This window comes from Gobius niger (assembly GCF_951799975.1).
Source record: "Gobius niger genome assembly, chromosome: 16".
In the NCBI taxonomy this organism is placed as follows: domain Eukaryota; kingdom Metazoa; phylum Chordata; class Actinopteri; order Gobiiformes; family Gobiidae; genus Gobius; species Gobius niger.
Genome location: NC_136867.1, coordinates 26,163,280 through 26,182,443, shown reverse-complemented (window position 1 = coordinate 26,182,443; position 19,164 = coordinate 26,163,280). Strand labels below are relative to the sequence as shown.

The 19,164-nt window shown below is 41.6% G+C and overlaps 1 protein-coding gene across 3 annotated transcripts in view; it reads left to right on the top strand.

Moving 5' to 3' along the window:
- The window catches only part of stxbp5b (syntaxin binding protein 5b (tomosyn)), a 63,898-nt gene that overhangs the window by 20,927 nt on the left and 23,807 nt on the right, over positions 1 to 19,164 (top strand). For all 3 annotated transcript variants that reach the window (XM_079573384.1, XM_079573383.1, XM_079573382.1), the window contains exons 3-11: positions 6,240 to 6,321; positions 6,400 to 6,500; positions 10,285 to 10,419; positions 11,745 to 11,808; positions 11,922 to 12,005; positions 12,147 to 12,270; positions 13,755 to 13,833; positions 14,534 to 14,691; positions 16,404 to 16,476. In XM_079573384.1, the coding sequence (XP_079429510.1) occupies positions 6,240 to 6,321; positions 6,400 to 6,500; positions 10,285 to 10,419; positions 11,745 to 11,808; positions 11,922 to 12,005; positions 12,147 to 12,270; positions 13,755 to 13,833; positions 14,534 to 14,691; positions 16,404 to 16,476 (900 nt within the window). The remainder of the gene's footprint in view (positions 1 to 6,239; positions 6,322 to 6,399; positions 6,501 to 10,284; positions 10,420 to 11,744; positions 11,809 to 11,921; positions 12,006 to 12,146; positions 12,271 to 13,754; positions 13,834 to 14,533; positions 14,692 to 16,403; positions 16,477 to 19,164) is intronic.

Below are 19,164 nucleotides of genomic sequence, written 5' to 3'. Positions count from 1 at the left end.
TGCTCTTGTACTTTCTTGAACAGAAACCCACACTGACGCCGTATTTCTGAGCACATTATTAGTCTGCTGTAGTTTCACTTTTGCTCTTCACCACAAAGCGCTCCTGTGTTTCTTAACTCCGCTCGTGTTGTTGTTGAGTAGGTTCCGTCTTTTCTCATTTCTCATGAAGTCTTGAGTGTTTTTGTGTGCCTCGGCTCGTGCTTCCTCTGCAGATGACTATCACTGGACGCGCTGAGAGAAGCTGCTGATTTCGAAACGCTGCGGTGAACCTCCGCGGTTCACCAAAACAGGAAGTGATGCTCTTTTACCAGGGTCACTGCAGATACTTTAGAGTCTGGACGAGCTATAGTACAAACATGTAGGAAGGCGTTTGTTTATTTTAGTTATTGATTATACTTTTTAAGTATTTGGTAAATGTTCTTGAAAGCTATCTTACATTTTGTTGGCTAGAAAAGCTGTATTTGGCAAAGTTTCTTTTAGTATGGTTGCATAAGATCAACTCTGTACCTACTAGCCTCTACACCGAGGGCGCCCTCTGCTGAAGAGGTGCCGTATTGCGATATAATTTTCAAGCCTATGAGGTCCATGATCCCACCATCTACGACAGCGCCAACTTTTGGACGTTACTTTGCAACAAAAAGTGAGGGAGACTTGTGGTCTATATATCTCTAAAATGATGAGCCAAAGTCTGAAACATAAAATACACTACGTTAAGAATTATTAAGCACATTTTATTTCAGTGCCATAAAGGTAAAAAAATAAAAGATTTTCAATGAAACTCATGGAGGGTGTGGTGTCTCAGGGCTTTTTAAATCACTGACATCAATCTCAGACGCCTGTGATGATTAGTGTTCAGTTAAGGGATACTATAAAAGGACGTTCCACATTTTCAAGCAATATGGGAAAGAAAAAAGGATCTCTCTGTTGATGAAAAGCGTGAAATAGTTGAATGCCTTGGTCTAGGTATGAAAGCTTTCGATATTTCATGAAAGATTAAGCTTAATCATCGTATTGTTAAGAGATTTGATTCAGAGCACACACGGTTTTGTGCAGGTAAATGCACAATGAGGACGGTTTCTGCCAGACAAATACATCGGATTAAGAGAACAGCTGCTATAAAACAGCATACAGGTATTTGAAGCTGCTGGTGCCTCTGGAGTCTCCAGAATATGAAGGTGTAGAGGCTGCAGTTGTGCATAAACCTTCTATCCGGCCTCCCCTGAACTGCTAAATGAAGTTCATGAACAGAAATGATCACAGGCGTCAGTGATTCAAAGAGCACAATACCATCCATGAGGTCACTTTCACAAAGATGCTAGAAAAATAGCCGGAAAGTTCATAAAATTGATACAGGTGTTTTATTATTTGATCGCACTGCTTTCCCCTCTAAGGTTTGAGTTCACAATATCCAAAAGGAGGACAAAATACATTTCATTCCATTTCTAGAAGTAAAATCAGGTAGGTCCTTTAAGTGTAATTAAAAAGCATTAAATTGGATTCAAACTGGCATTACATGTACATTTATTGGAAAATTATGACAGTCATCAATTATGGTCTAAGTGTAACATGGTCAGTTCAGTTTTGGCTGAAACTGACCCCATCTTTTCCTAAAAAGTTTCCCATTTCATCCATTTCCTTTCCTCCGTTTGATAAAATGTTTACAAATCATAAGAAATTCATTATGTTCTGATTTTTTTCTGCGTTTGTGGCATTGAAATATAGTGTTTGGGCATTAAAAATGGCATTAAAAAGCATTACTTGCCTCTGCTTGTACAAACCTAGGTGGGCTCATTTTAAGGCTGAGCTTTTTCCAGTGCAAAACGAAAAGTCACTTTTGGTTCTGGAGATATCGGCCTTTTAGTGGCATGACCTGTACTAAAAAGTCAAAGAAAAGTCATATTATTGTCCCAGTTAGATTCATGTTTACTTTGTAGAGAAGGAGGGATTGTACCATCTTCAGAAATGTTGCTAGATTCATGATTAGAAGTGCTTAGATGGAGGATGCAGCCTGTTGTGCATGTTTTGGGATGGTGGGAGAGGATCGGAGCCGCCTGAACGCAACTCACCCAGTCCCAAACACTGAGAGAACACTTTATCATTCCGTTTAATTGTTTTTTCTTGTCTGCTTTGAGTCAAAAATGAAAGAATGTCTCCCTTGAGTCGTGACAAGGGACGTCGTGGACAGAGAATGTTTCAAAGACGAAAAAAGCAAATGTGGACCATAAACTTTGTAAACGTGTCTTCAGATAACAACCATGTGGCATAACTTTTAATTCACACGTGTGATTCAAGAGCAGAGAAAGTTTCCTCGCCGCTCGTTACCCAGAACTCCAACACTGCGAGCCAATTCTGCGCTTTCCTAATGAGCCTGGCCTTGAAACTTGGCATTTTAATACAAATAAAATACAAAAATCCTGGTATTTTTCGGCGTGCAGGAACGTGCCACGTCGAGCTTTCTGCGGTGATGTAATCTGGTCCGGCGGTGGGTTTTTGCTCATTTCCTGAGAGCGCCTGTTCAGCAGCTGTCGAGGCCCTACATTGCATCAGATCACGTTAAAGGCAACAGGCAGGTTGTGGACTGAAGGAGGAGAACATACGAGCTTAAATCAACATTATAAAAGCGTAATGCGACACTGAACGCTGGAAACTGTGGATTCAGGAAGTCGTCGTGCCCCTCGATTTTTCATTTCTGTGTTATTCTGTTGAACTCTGTGATCTATATAGAGGTGGTGGTATCTTTCTGTATCATAGGCCGTGAATGTAGTTGTAGTTTTTTGTTGGTTCTCCCTTTTGCAGTGGTTTGATGTACTGTATAGGCCACAGTTTACCATAGCAGCCAGTGTTTCTCAATCAGGGTGTACTTGTACTTACTATTAGAGCATTACTTTAAAAGGAAAGGCTATTCAAATGCATCTTTACAGGCAAATGTTTGAATTTAGCTAGGTAGAGGGTACGTGGATTTGCCCTGAAGGGTTCAAGGGCTCCACAAGACAAAAACAAATTTGGTGGAAAATAAGTGTCAAAAACATTGAGGTAAATATGGCGAAAATGTTGTTAAAAATATGGCGGAAATTAGCATAAACGTTTCACCTCAAATAAATAATACAAATATGAAATAAATGAAATGCAAGGAAAAGGAATAAAGTAACATTGTTTTTCTGTTTTTTTGGATCTACAGTACAGGCCAAAAGCTTGGGCACACTTTTTATGTCTTAGCTTTTCATTATTTTCAACATTATTAACACAGTACGATTCTCATTGAAGGCGTTAAACTATGAACAGATGGGATTATGAAGGAAACAAAAACAGGTGAAATAACTCCACTTCTTGGTGTTTTTTCCATGAGCTTCATAAGGGCGTCTTTTGAGATAGTTTTCAACATGTTTCAGAAGTCCAAAGCATTTCTGTGACGACATCGTGAAGCTCACTGAGAAAATGTTTAAAGTGTAAAGCAGTAATCAGAGCGACAGGCGGCCATTTGGAAGAATTTATGTCAACATTTTTTTGTTTAAAACACAATTCCGTATGTGTTCACTCATAAAGGAACGGCTTCGGTGAGAATCTACCACAGGAACAGTTTTGACCTGAAAGGAAAAACGAATATATGAAAAAAGTGTTTCCAAACTTTTGACCTATACTGTATATGACAAATATTTTAGTATTTAAAAAAACAACAACTGCGAACTGTAAATATATTTAAAAAAAACTACTCCACAAAACATAAACTGGCAAAGTAAAAAAAAAAAATGACTTCAAAATGTAATTTAGGTATTAAAACTAGTACTGAAGAGGGGGATTTTCCCAGTATCGAAAACCATGTATCGTTAAAGGGACTACATGTTCCAGCCATGTCCTAATGTGTAGAATGAGCCCAGACCTGTTCACCACAACTGCCTCTAAAATCCTGCACTGTCACTCAATATAATATTAATATTGAAACTGCAGTTACACGTGAGACCTGAGGTGGCAGGAGTGAGCATAAAATGACCAACTTGCATCTAGTCTCTTTAAAGTACCGGTATCTGAATTTTTTTTTAATGGTACCCAATCCTAATTACAAGACATTAAGACGTTCATAATCAGGGCTCGAGTGCGGAGCTGCAGGACTTTGATGAGTCACTGTGGGCAAATCTCAAAGTGTGCCGTTTATTTTGTGCAGTATCTTTTAGCTAAACACCTGGTTCTTTTTATCTACTAAACCTGCGAACCTGAGGCCTGTGATTGTTGTTTAGCCGTTAATTTCTTTCTCAAATACTTCTGTTAAATTATGAACTGTGATCCGAGTCTTCATTTTAAAAGCATAAATCGCAAACCTAATCGCATTTTCATTACTAGCTCCACTTTATAGACTCTTCCCTTCCCTCCCTTTGACCTGTTCCAGTTGCATGACCATTAATAACAGCGGTGAATGTTTTACAGCGTGCGTCTAGACCGGAGTCTAAATGGAAAGGTCGGGGGGGAGACTGTGCTCCGGCGCCAGGCTTCAGTCTCTCCCTCTCTTGCTTCAGGAGGCTTCTCTTTCTAAAACCCAATTCCACCAAAATGGTCTCCTTGTTATTTATTGCAGCTCCACCTTAGTTTGTTTAAGGCGGACAGATTGTTGACCGGAGCTTTGGTTGATCCTGGTTTAGCTGGAGTTTGATACGTCCTGTTAGTCGTGCACTCGTGTAACCCTGACGACGGGTTTGCATTTCATCTTTTATTGTACATTTGTGCGTAAAAGGTTTGTGATGGTTTTCTCTCTGAGTTTGTTGGACAGCTGCAGAATTATCCAAGGGTTTGAAATTGATAAATGTTACCATGAGGCATTAACGTCCCCCGCCTTAAAGGTACACTGCGTAACATTTTGGACTATACTGTTGCCATCAACACAAAACACAACAATTTTATTATTTGGGTTAAATTCTATGAGGTGTGGCTTTAAAGCAGTTCTAAGTAACGTGTTTACCTTAATAAAATTTTTCCCGCAGTCCCTGTGGGGGTAATACAGGTGTTTATGGGATGATTGGAGGGTCTTTCATCTCCCCCTGGTGTCTCTGGCCAGAAAACCAAGTTTGCAACTTGACTGCCACCAGACCGGAGTCACCAATACACACTAATAGAATCACGAAGAAGAAGCTAGCAGGCTAACAGGCAAAGCTAACTGCCAAGTTTGAGTGAAAAAAAATATTTCCATTGTATAATTGGATGTACAATATCCCACTGTCCCTTCGCCTTTTCTGTCAGCGTAGTATTTACTATCCAAGACAATAAGTTAAAAAATCGTATCCTGCTACGACACCTGCAGTTGCGCTTATGGCCTCTAGGGGCAAGAGTTACTTAGTACTGCTTTAATCAAGTGCGTCCTGCTTCCTGAAAAAAAAGCATTAAAAGAGAAGAAAACAAGGATGAAATAAAAAAAAGTCTCAAAAAAGTGGCAAAAACTCATCAAGAAAAGTGACGAATAATTAGATGAAAAAAGTGACGACGACATCAGTTTTGCAGGTCTTAGCTTTCAAATGAGGCATTACTCTGGCCTATAGGCTGTAAGCTCCAGTCGAGAAGCTTTTAGATTTGGGTAAAGCTGAACTGAACTGGAGAAAATGGGCTTGATTCAGGCAGTAAGAAGTTAAGACGTTAGTGCTAAATAAATGTCATTGAAAACTAGCATTAAAAAAACGATGAATTCCAATTTCCAACAGAAATAAAACCGTACAATGACATGGCTTGACTATTTTTTTTGTCAAAATAAAAAAATGATGGTCTAATTATGCAAAATGTACTTTTTAGAGCTTCTCGCCATGTTACGATGTTCATCAAAAACATACTCAGAGCTGTGTGTCGACCCACTCGCGCATCTTTGAGTAATTCTAAAGGGGTTGAGGTTCCTGCGAATGAAGGAAATGCTTAATGCCTTTCATCATAAAGTAAAAACACTCACCAGAGCTTCACTACAGCCACATGAGCTTTACTGACTTTTTATTGAAACAGCTGCACAGCAAAGGGGAAGGAGGGGCTTACGGAGAGATCGTTTGAATAACCAGGAAGTGAAACTATTGTATTTTCTTTCAGTTGTTTTAGATCAATGTGTTTGAGATTAGCACCAAATACTTGCATAGTATCCTCTCTTTGTCTGCAGTTTTGGCTGGAATTGTACACTTTTTTTTGCTTTTTTGATGGAGCCATGTAAACTGCATCTTGACATCTTATTATTTTTGCCGAATCGTCGCCGTCCTTTTCCTTGACCGTTGCTCCTTTAGCTTTGGCGGAGCCGGGGTGGAGTGTTACTGTCAGCACGAGAGCGGAGCCGCCGTCATCCAGCTGCAGTTCCTCATCAACGAGGTCTCCACACGTTTCATTGCACTTTAGACCCAGTCACAGTCGGCTTATTCTGTGTCTGATGCCGTGTCTCGTCCGTAGGGGGCGCTGGTGACCGCTTTGGCCGATGACAGTCTTCATATGTGGAACCTGCGGCAGAAGATCCCCGCCGTCCTGCACTCGCTCAAGTTCAACAGAGAAAGGTACTTGGTTTTTTAGCCTCTTAACCCCCGCCTAAACCAGCAATCAGCAATTCAGCTTAACCCAGATTTACAAAACTCATATAAACGGATAGATTTCCTTAAGTTGTTTCCACATTTTCATTGTTTTTGTACATTTTTTGTTGCGTTTTTGTCACTTTTTCATCTTTTTTTCGTTGTGTTTTTGTTGCATTTTCATTCTAATTTTCATCAATTTTTTGTTGCTACTTTGACACTTTTTCCAAGAAGCTTTTAGATTTGGGTAAAGCCAACCTGGACTAAGTAACGTCAATAAGTCTCTCACCTCGCCCTGGTGTCTCTGGCCAGAAAACCACAATTGCAACTTTCTCTGCACCGGGTCGGAGGCACAATACACACTAATGGAATCACGAAGAAGAAGCTAACAGGCAAATGGGCAAAGCTAACTGCAGGCTAACTCCACTTAAACAGCGTTTACAGCCAAGTTTAAAGGAAAAGAATTATCTCCATTGTGTAATTGGATGAATAATATCCCTCTCTCCCTTTGTCTTTTCTGTCGTAGTATTTACTCTCACAGAGAATTAATGAGTAAAAAAACGTAACTTGCTACGACACCTGCAGTGGCGCTTACGGCCTCTAGGGGCATAAGTTGCTTAGGACTGCTTTAAAGCGTCAAAAAAGCAGGGAAATAAGAGATAAAGAGAGCAACAAAAAATGACCAAAACAGAAATACCCCAAGAAACCCAGATGCAAAAGGGACGGCAACGTGACAAAAAGATCACAGTCAGTTTTGTAGGGCTTAGCTGTCATCAAATGAGGCGTTACACAGGCCTGTAGTCGAGAAGCTTTTAGATTTGGATAAAGCCAGAGCGGCACGGTAGTACAGTTAGCGCTTGTGCTTCACAGCTAGAAGGTCCGAATACGATTCCCACCTGGACGGGGCCTTTCTGTGTGGAGTTTGCATGTTCTCCCCGTGTCTGCGTAGGTTTCCTCCGGGTATTCCGGTTTCCCCTACCACTAAAAACATGTACAATAGGCCAGGATGAATGGGAGTGTGTTTGAGAGTGTGCATGGGGGACGACGGATAGAAATTAGTCCAAGTGTGGCTAGTTTACATGCATGAGACCCATGTATGTTCATTAACATGCACTGTCCCGACCAAATAAACCAATAAGTAAAAAAATAAATAGATAAAAAGGTTCAGGTGGGAGTAAAGAGGCTAATCGTCCGATCTATAGACTTTTCTGTTTGGAGTTTGGAGGAAGGAAATGCATAGATTTTAGAGTTTCTGCCATTAAAACTCCAATATCTGAACATTTAAACAGCATCAAAAGGCACTATGCAGATTTACTCAAAGGAGGCGGCGTTCAACATGTTAAAGCTAAAGAAAAGTCCTGAAACGCTGTGTGAAAAGCGTCTCAGCAGCAGCCGTGACCCACATAACTCTGAGTCACAATAGGGCCGTCACCATTAGCCCCTAGTGTTTAGAGATATAAACGAGCTTTCCTCTGGGATGGGACGGCCTGTAACAGAGAACTGTATTTACTGCGCCGCGCTCTCCTTCAGCCTCTCTCCCTCGAGTCCGAGTTCGTCGGCGTGACAGAGACCAGGTGCGTCGTAATTAAATCTGTGACTGCGGCCAGAGCAGCGTCCAAATGAAATGCTTCCTCCTCGCTCCGCTTCTTTCCAGGCAAAGCACCGTTTCTAAACACAAAATGTCTGTAGGAAGGCAGAATGTAAGTTAATTCTTAGCCCCCACCTGAACCGAGCACGTTCTCTACAGGTCGGCTTTACCCAGGTCTAAAAGCTTCTTGAAAAAAGCAAAATGGAGACGAAAACGAGGATGAAAACGCAACAACAAAATTACAAAAACATGCCAGAAAAGTAACAATAACACAAATCAAAGCGACAAAAACACGACTAAAGAGTGAGGAAAACGCAACAGAAAAGCCACAAAGAAGTGACAAAAAATGCGACGAAAAACTGATGAAAGCACGACAAAAGAGCGGCAGCAAAGCAATGAAAAAAGCAATAAAAACACAACAAAAAAGGGTCAAAATGTGATGAAAAAAAGTGATGAAAAAGCAACATAAAAGCCACAAAGAAGTAACAAAAATGCGATGAAAAACTGATGAAAACATAGGGCTTGGCGATTGTGGAAAAAAAAAAAATCTGATTAGTTTTCCCATATTGACCGATCTTTGATTTTCGATTTGATTTTTTTGTTTAAAAGAAAAAAACAATAAATGTGGTCTTTCCTGGACGAGCATGTAAACAGATGCTGCGGGAAAACTGAAAACTGCAACTAACTCCACTGCAAAAAGTATTTAACTAGATCAGTATAAACATCTCAATTTGAGCATAATAATCCAAATTTTAGGTGTTTTGACGAGTTAAGAAGTTCTTGGGCATTTGTCCTAGATTATTTCACTTGTTCTGAGATGTTTCTGACTCGTTTCGATACATTTCGTCCTTATTTCAGGTAATTTTCTTTGCCAATGGGGTAAGAAAATTGGTCTTGTCTCATTGGCAATTTTACTTTCTTATTTCAAGCGAGATTTACCTTAGAACTGGTCTGAAATGTCCTCAAACAAGCAAAGTAAACTTGGTCCGATCAGGAAAAGTGTCTAAATGAGTGAAAACCGCTCAAAACAAGAAACATTTCCTCAATTCAAGTCATTTAAGCCAATGCTTGATATTTACTTTTTGTAGTGTCATCAGCAAAAACAAACTCCACACTTCTAGCATCACAGAACCACATCCCCATGTCACCGCTTCACCTGGACAAGCAACACACAAACATCTGCAACACACAAACATCTGCAACACACAAACATCTGCAAAGAAGAAAGTTTGAAGAATGTCAGAAGCGACAACGAGCTCATGATTGTGGGTGGAGCCTTAAAAGTCCACAACGTCATGGAGTGAAGCGCTGACAACTTATTATGTACATAAAGACATGAGTAAACCGCACATTTATTAGTAAAAAAGACGATCAAACTTACAATTAACTGTTAGAATTCCAGCTAATCCACGGCTGCAGCTTCAAAACAAATCCACATGGTCCAAAAAGTGATTGACAGTTTTCCTCTTTGAAGGTAAACTCTTCATCCCCGTGTGCGTCCTGTTCCTCTGAGGCTCCCCATGTGTTTCTGTTTTACCTTTAGACGAGTTAACGTAACTTTGTAGCCGATTTTACATGTGAACTCACCAGGTCCTCTCCTCTGGCTTCCGCATGTATCATCCGTGCTTCCTGTTTGTTTGGGCCGAGTGTTTCCCTGGGATTGACCTGACAGGCGTTGCAGCTACACCGTCCATATGTTTTTCTGGCCAATTCTCCTCGATTAAAATGCACCACGCGATTTTCGTGATTGATCTTTATTAAAATCTCAATTAGATTAAAATTCGATTAATTGCCCAGCCCTATGAAAACACGTCAAAAAAATTGGTCAAAAGGTGATGAAAAAGCAACATAAAAGCCACAAAAAAGTGACAAAAATGTGACGAAAAACGGATGAAAACACGACAAAAAAGCAATGAAGAAAGTGATGATAAAGCAACAAAAACATGACAACAAACTACTGTAACACAACAACAAAAAAGGCAATAAAAAGGTAACAATCAGTTATGCATGTCTTCAAATGAGGCGTTACACTGGCCTATAGGCATCGAGAAGCTTTTAGATTTGGGTAAAGCCAAACCAGAGAAAATGTGCCTGGTTAACGTGGGGGGTAAGAGGTTTCCGTATCTGGAGTTAAATCTTTGACTTGCTTCATTTGTTTCTGAATTTCTCTCCTCCCTGTTGCAGAATCACGTACTGCCACCTGCCGTTCCAGAGTAAGTGGCTGTACATCGGCACCGAGCGCGGGAACATCCACATCGTCAACGTGGAGTCCTTCACGCTGTCGGGCTACGTCATCATGTGGAACAAAGCCATCGAACTGTGAGTGCTTCACCGCAGAGTTACACATGCCAGGTCTGTGGTTAAGAAAATCAATAGATAGAAATCCACTATAGGCCTGGATACAGTCGGACACTTCGCCCTCCTGTGTGATAAAAGAACCATCTTAGTGGCTGCTTGTGGTACTGCAGCAGCAAGTGATTCGTCTCATGTATGTGCCTCCTTTTTCAAAAATAGTTCACCCTGTTATTATTACTATTTATTTATTTTATTTTGAGTATTGTGAAACTCTATATAGGAACAGGAAAGTGATCTTATTAATTGTGTTTGGATTAGAGGGTGGGGTTAAATAAGTTAAACTTCTCCTCACTCCTTTTTGGACTTTTGCATTTAAGTTTGCTTTTGTCTTTTGATTTGTAACAGCCTTTATGTTACATTTTGTGAAGGAAGGAAGGAAGGAAAGAAGGAAGGAAAGAAGGAAGGGAGGAAAGAAGGAAGGAAAGAAGGAAGGGAGGAAAGAAGGAAGGAGGGAAAGAAGGAAAGAAAGAAGGAAGGGAGGAAGGAAGGAAGGAAGGAAAGAAGGAAGGAAGGAAGGAAGGAAAGAGAGTATGGAAGGAAGGAAAGAAGGAAGGAAAGAAGGAAAGAGGGAAGGAAGGAATTAAAGAAGGAAGGAAGGAAAGAAGGAAGGAGGGAAAGAAGGAAAGAAAGAAGGAAGGAAAGAAGGAAGGAAGGAAGGAAAGAAGGAAGGAAGGAAGGAAAGAAGGAAGGAAGGAAAGAAGGAAGGAAAGAAGGAAAGAGGGAAGGAAGGAAAGAAAGAAGGAAGGAAGGAAAGAGTATGGAAGGAAGGAATTAAAGAAGGAAGGAAGGAAAGAAGGAAGGAAAGAGAGGAAGGAAGGAAGGAAAGAGTATGGAAGGAAGGAAAGAAAGAGGAAGGAAAGAAGGAAGGAAGCAAAGAAAGAGGAAGGAAGGAAGGAAGGAAGGAAGGAAGGAAAGAGAGTATGGAAGGAAGGAAAGAAAGAAAGAGGAAGGAAGGAAAGAAAGGAAGGAAGGGGAAAAAGAGGTCTGCAGTGTTGTTTTTGCCAACAAAGACAATAACTAAATCATTTTGTTGACCCACATATATGAGTTTAAAACTTGACTAAAACCTTTTGAGTTGTCAACGACTAAAACATCACATTAAAAAATGACTAAAATGTGACTAAAACTAAGAGGGCTGCCAAAAACAACACTGGTCTCAGATCTAGGATCACCAGCTTTTGTACTTGGACACACTGGGGCAGTTATTTCAGTGCAGAAGTAACATTTTATTACTTGAATAAATTGTAACTAATTATTTCTAAATTTACTTTCGCTCTGAAACCGTTCAGATCCAGTAAGACGCACCCGGGGCCGGTGGTTCACATCAGCGACAACCCCATGGACGAAGGGAAGGTGAGAACACGAATCCTTATGTTTGGACTTTCACTTTATGAAGCTGTTGTTTTGTTACATTTCAAACTCTTTATTTCCTCACACATTGCGGCGGCTTCGTCCTGTCTGTGCAGCTGCTGATCGGTTTCGAATGCGGGGTCGTGGTGTTGTGGGATTTGAAGTGTAAAAAAGCTGACTACCGCTACAGTTATGACGAGGTAAGGAGTTTTCCCTCTTTTTTTCCTTCTCGTGAGTCCCAGCAGTTTGTCGGGGGCGTTCAGGTGCACACTGGGATATGCGTAAATGCTAAATGCTGCCTCTGTTTGCTCTTAACTTTGTTTTCTTGTGTTTCACTGCAGGCCATTCACTCCGTGGCCTGGCATCATGAGGGGAAGCAGTTCACGTGCAGTCACTCCGACGGGACGCTGACCACGTGGAACGTCCGCGCGCCCGTCAAACCTCTGCAGATCATCACGCCGCACGGTAACACACGCTTCGGACTGAATTCAGTGAATGGTGTTGAGAAATATCAGTCTACTGTATTTAGGGATGGGTACAGTTGAAAAAGTTTAGGTACTAGGTATGCACTGATCCAATACTGGTATCGGATATCTGAGACGATACTGGAAAAAATACAATATTGGATATCGGCTATGGTGGAGGGGTTTGAGCACCCGAATGATCCTGGGAGCTTTGTTGTCGGGGGCCCATGGTAGGGGCTCCCAGGGCAAACTGGTCCTGGGTGACGGGTCTGACAGAGCGGTTCAGAAGCCCCTTATGAAAGACCAACAGGCCCGGTTAGAACCATGAGTCCTTCTGTGGACCCACCACCTGCAGGAGGAGCCATAGGGGCTGGTGCCATGTGATTTGGGCAGCTCCACCAGCTGCCCCCACGACCCGGCAACGGAAAAGTGGAAGAAAATGGATGGATGGATGGATGGATATCGGCTACAAATATCAGATTCTGAACCGATACCAGTTTTGGCTCTCAACGTTTTAAAAACACAACTTTTACCACCTAAATTGAAGTGAATGTCGGCATATCATTTTAAAGGGGAGAACCTAGTTTTAACTCGCAAATGTATTTTTGATTGCAGCACAAAAGTTCACGGTTAGCATCAGTATGCTAAAGCTAGTGGGAGCTAAAGCTAATGCTAACGAAAACTACTCAAGGCTGGGTCAGAAACTATAAGAAACACCTAAAGTAGATTAATGAAGAAATAACTGATCTCACATATTTGTAATGATCAGAACACTTTATGTGAGTTGTTTATATTAATGTAACCTAAGCTAAGACCTACAAAACTTTTGTTACAATTTTTTAAGCGGATTTGTTGTGTTTGTAGTTTTCTGTCACTTTTTCATCACATTTTCGTGGCTTTCTTCTTATTCTTTTTGCTGCTTTCTCGCACTCTTTCTTGTGTTTTTGTCACTTTTTAGTGTTGTTTATTGCTTCAGAATTTCTTATTCTTCTTATTTTCCCCCCCAAAAAATTGCCCAATATTTGTTCCATTTTACCATTTTTTTTTCTTATTTTTGCCCCAATTTTTTCTTGGTTTTCCAATTTCTTACACATTTTTTTTTCTCATTTTCTTATTACTAATATTTTCCCTATTTTCCTATTTTTTTGTGTGCCATTTTTGTCCCTTTTTGTAGCTCCCTTTTGTTTTTTGTTTTTTTAATTTTGCCACAATTTCCCCCCATTTCTTACACATTTCTTGACATTGGAGATGAACCTGATATTGTAAATTAAAAAAAAAAAAAAATTGTGCATATCTCCCACACATGATTGTTCTCTTCTAGATGCCAGATATTTTAGTATCGGAAAAAGTATCGCTCATGTATCGACATCAAAAACCAAATATCGTTAATGTGCTGGCATCGAAAACAATGTAACGGTGCCCTGCCCGAAATGTATCGAGATTTCTCACTGTGGAGATAATAAGAGGAAGTGTTTGATGTTACAGGGAAACAGCCCAAAGACGGTAAGAAGCCGGAGCCGTGCAGACCCATCCTGAAAGTGGAGTACAAGACGACACGGGCGGGGTGAGTGAAGTTTATAAAGTGAATCTGGGAGCTTCTAAAATACTCCTTATTCTACTGGGCTATTTTATTTCAAATCTTTTCAAAAACAATGCCTGCTGGGTGTTGATTTATTCCTTTACAGGCCACCAAAACCGCGTTCTCAGGTCGTTTTGTTGGCCGCTACGCATTGAATAAATCATCACGCAATGTTTTTTAAAGTAGCCCCTTTTTAAATGTAGAGAATATCGATGCAGAAATGGTGCCTCGGCTTTTCTTTAGTTCTTCTTCACTGTCCATTATCCCGTCTCATGCCCAGCGCTCTGAGTTTCCTGTTTTTCAGTCCCGCTCTTCCTCTGTATATTTAACCTGTCACGGCGGAGCGCTCACATGTTTATGAAGGGAAGCTGTACAGAGAGATCTATAAATAAACAGGAATGTCTGTCTGTTTTCATAAGTGCATGTTTTTTTAGAGGATGTAATCGAGACTCCGGTGGTCCGCTAGAGCCTCGCGTGAAAACTCCAGATCACACTCGCATTTCTGCAGCGCCTGAGCCCGAACGGTGGCTCAGGAAGTTCATGTTGTTTCTGTGTAATCAAAAGCTAAGTGTGGGTCATGGTTGGAGGGGAAAGAAAGGAAACACCAAGGCCAAACCCTATTCAAACCTCAAGCAGAAGTTCTTAAACCTTTTAAACTCGTTTCCCCTGTGTTTGTTGCCCTCAGCGACCCGTTCATGGTGCTGTCGGGCGGCCTGTCCTATGAAACGGTGGGGCGGAGGCGAGCCTGTCTCACGGTGATGCACGGGAAGAGCACCACAGTCCTGGAGATGGACACGCCCATCGTGGACTTCCTCACGCTCTGTGAAACCCCCTATCCAAACGGTGAGGCAATCTTAGTCACATCAATTTGAAACTGTATATCACTGACATTAATATGAGTGAAAAAGAATGTACGACATAATCTGAATAAAGAACTAAGCCAGATTTGAATTTAGGGTTTTATTTTATTGATATGTTAGAGATACAAAGTTTTTTTTTTTTTATCTCTGGTTTAGTTTTGTTTGTTTGAATGTATCTTGGGACTGTTGTGGTGAAGATGGAGCTGAGTTGGGGGCAAAGCTCTCGATTAGATGGATAGATAGACTTTATTTGAATGGAATTTCATTGCATTTGTTTTCGCAATCTTTAAAACTGGCAGTTAATAAAAGGGTTGGTGTGGAAAATGAAAAGGTGAAGTGAAGATAGTCAGGCTTAAATTGTAAATTAGTATTTTCAGGAACATTTTTGGTCTGATGTGAAGGATTCGGGGAACAGGCCAAAACATTTGCCGGAACACTCTCATTAAACCCCATTGTCAGATCAAATCTTTGCTGGATCCTCCTAAAGATTTCCTGGATCCTTTGCCTGGAAAAATAGAAAATTGGGGGAATGCGTGGTCCATTGTCATGAGATTGGGGTAATGACCGAACGGACAAGATCGCAGATACAAGCGGCCAAAATGAGTTTCCTCCGCAGGGTGGCTGGGCGCACCCTCAGAGACTGAGGAGCTCAGTTACCCGGAGGAGCTTGGAGTAGAGTCGCTGCTCCTTGTCGAGAGGAGTAGCTGAGGTGCCTCCGTCATCACTGAGTTGCCTCCAGGTCGCTTCCCTCTGGAGGTGTTCCAGGCATGTCCTATCGGGAGGAGGCCCAGACCTAGGACACGCTGGAGGTGTCGCCTCGGGGTCCCCCCAGAACAGCTGGAGGAGGTGTGTGTGGATCGGGAAGTCTAGGCAACTGCTGCATCCGCGACCCATCCCCGGATAAGGCGGAAGAAAATGGTTGGATGGCTTTAGTGTTTGAGCAAGTTTGTTATTAGTAAAAAAAAGAAAAAACAATAACCTGGAAAAAATGTTGTATAAATCAGGCCAGGAATTGTCCTTCATAAATAAGTGCTAGCTTGGAAAGTTTGGAGTGTTTCGTGTCCATACCACCATTGCTATGTCAGATCCCGTCAGACCTCGGAAGCTAAGCAGGGAAGGGCCTGACAGGACTTGGATGGGAGACCGTTTGGAATCCTGGCGAATGGAGTGAGTGAGTGGTTGGTGGTGGTCGGAGGGGCCGATGGCGCAGCCTGGTTGCCTCACTTACCATCACCGAGTATGGAGTGAATGAATAATGCACGAAATTATAAAGCAACTTTGAGCATCTGGAAATTCGCTATATATTCGGACTATAAAAGTGGAGACGTTGTTGCAAGTGTACGGAAAATTCATTTTGAGAACTGTCTCCTCTTTCGCCTGCATATCACTGGCTTTTTTGCTGATTTTACTTGGATCACGCCGTCATCATGCTACACGTGGATACCAAACAGAATGTGTGAGAGGGATGAGCTTGGAGAAAGATGCTGCTGTGTCAATTTCCTGCAAAACAATGTCAGAAAAAGTCATAATATAACATCGTAAAGGGAGAGTTTGGTCTTTTCTTTTACTCTGATACTAAAACTAGCCTTAAGTGGACTTTCCCGATAGTGGACCATAAACCACGACTCTTTTAAAGCGTGGAAAAAGAGCCGGAGTTGAACATGATCTAACGTCCATCTTCTTTTCTGTCCTCAGACTTTCAGGAACCGTACGCTGTGGTGGTCCTTTTGGAGAAGGATCTGGTTGTTATAGACTTGGGACAGATCGGGTAAGTCTCTCTTCCTCTTCTCTGTGTGGTCAGTCCATAACTCTGATGCTGTGCCCATTGACTGCCCGGCCCACTCCTCTGTGCCGTGTGAGTCAGCGGCAGACGAGGCGTATTGATCCTATTTGGCCCCGGAGTTAATTTGCAATTCAGATCGAGTTCGACGACAGTGGAGCTTCGTGCTTCATAAATAGAGCTGAAATAATGTCGGCTTAAAGAGATGTCACTGCAAATGAAAACGAGAAACGTAAAGCGCTGCCTGAAGGTGACGCCCTTTATTCACAGCTAATGTAGTTTCTTGTAGCGGAGTCAATTTGATTACAGTGTGTATTGTAAACTTAGAGGTTTGCAGGGGAGAAAAGACCGCCCACACTCTCTATCACACTCTGTCTAAATCTAAATATAGCTGATGTTCATCAATAGGTCACGCAGAAGTAAGAGTTGTATTCAGCCGTGCGCCCTTTTTCACCGTCTGTGGAAGCTGCACTCAAACTCAAAATGTGCATTATTAATTCACTTGAATAATCTGGTCTGCTGTTTAATCAATTGCCTCCTTTTTTTTTGTTGGAAAACATGGAAAATGCCATTAGAATGTGCTGCTTTTGAAGGGTCTCACCGAACCTGAATGATAAAACAATATCTAAATTCATTTGAAACTGGAAATCGTGCTGCTAGACTTAAAGCAATACTAAGTAACGTGTTTACCTTAATAAATCCTTCCCGTAGTCCCTGTGGGGGTAATACAAGTGTTTATGGGATGATTGGACTGCCACCGGACTGGAGTCACCAATACACACTAATAGAATCACGAAGAAGAAGCTAACAGGCTAACGGGCAAAGCTAACTGTGGGCTAGCGTCACTTTAAACAGTATTTACAGCCAAGTTTAAGTGAAAAAAAAATATTTCCATTTCATAATTGGATGTACAATATTCCTCTCTCCCTTTGCCTTTTCTGTCAGCGTAGTATTTACTCTCCAAGAGAATTAATAAGTTAAGAAAATCGTAATTTGCTACGACACCTGCAGTTGCGCTTATGGCCTCTAGGGGCAAGAGTTACATAGTACTGCTTTTAGCTGAGCACAGACTACATCATTTATTTGCCCGATTTTGCTATAATTTTCAGTTTTTGAGCGACTGCCTTCGACTTCAGGCTGGAGTGTTTCATATAGTAGGTTCACGTCTGGACTCTTGTTCGAATCGTGTAATGTCGGCGGCAGAAAGACGCGACCATACCTCAGTCGCAGGAAATCAAAGAATTTCTGATTTTGAAGCTTGATTTCGGACACACATTAGAAGCGTGAGGGATTTAACCGTCCCAAAAGTGACACATATAATGCAGTGGCCAATGACAGAGTGGATGGAATTAGAGGTCGACCGATTTGGGTTTGTCTTGGGCCGATGCTAATGCTTGTTTTGGGGGATTTTTTTGGCCGTTGCCGATATGCTCGGCCGATTTTCCAATTGTCTGGTCTATAATCCTGTAAAAACATAAATACTTGGCTGCTCTAGCAGTGGCCGATTTTACTTTATTACTTTAGGTGATTCAATCATAGTTTATGACATTCCTGACATTAGCATTAGCATGCTGTTGCTAGCTTCGCCATTTTTCGCGGCAATCATAAATACAATTGTGGAGATTAAACCATAGACTGTTAAAAAGAATAGACGTCTCCTCTTCACTCCTCCCTGTTTGTCTTTTTGACCACGCTCGAGGGGGAAATCATGGCGGATTTATAGACTTCCCCCTCCCCCGCTCTGACGAAGCATGTTCCTAAAAAGGGCATAAGGGCGGGTTCTTCACTATGTAGATCGCGCAACTCCAATGCTAACAGTCCGGTCCTCATTAGTACTAGATTTTGTACTTTTTTTTATGAACACCAGCCTGGTTTCTTTAATATGGAGGAATATCTAGCTTTATAAAGTTTAAGAAAAATAGAAACCATGCTATGAAGTTGTTTTTAACGTGTCTAAAGCGCAATGCATTTCAATGGGAGACGGCTATATGGAGGTACTACAGCAATGGCCGGGCCTAGTGTCATCGTCACAAAGCAGAGCAGCCAGCGGCCATTGGATTAAACCTTACTCAGCGATTGGATTCTCCAGGTTCTGTTCTTCAAACTTACTGTGTATTTAACAAAGTCGTAGCTAATCGCGATGTTTCTCTGCTCCCCTGAGGTCTCTCTCCCTTTTGGTCCCGGAAATGTTGACCTCTAGATAGTTATATCACTTTTCATTTCTCTGTCACAACAGCAGCACAAACAGCTAATTAATGGCCACAGCCCCACGCAGACCACGGCAAACAACACTGCATTATGTCACCGAAAGTTCACAAGAACAGCTTTTCCCAGCCACATTTCAACCATAGAGTTTAGCGGCTCTTTGTGTGTTTGGAACACGCAGCTCCTTCTCTCCTCCGTCTTCAGATCTTTTGTTATTAAATCCACTGGAAAGACTGTATGTTCCGTTTCTTCGTGTCGCCATTTGACAGAACTATAAACAAGTTCAGGAAGACTCGTACCTGCATCGCTGCACTGTGTTTGTACCGACAGTGATCACATGACACTGTTGACCAATGAGGACACACGTTTCCCACACTCACAAATAGAGGCCTGTCTTTGCTGATCTGGGGTCAGTTTATCTCGTCCAAAGAGAGAAATGAGGCAAGAGAGAGAGACGCCATGCAGTTCTAG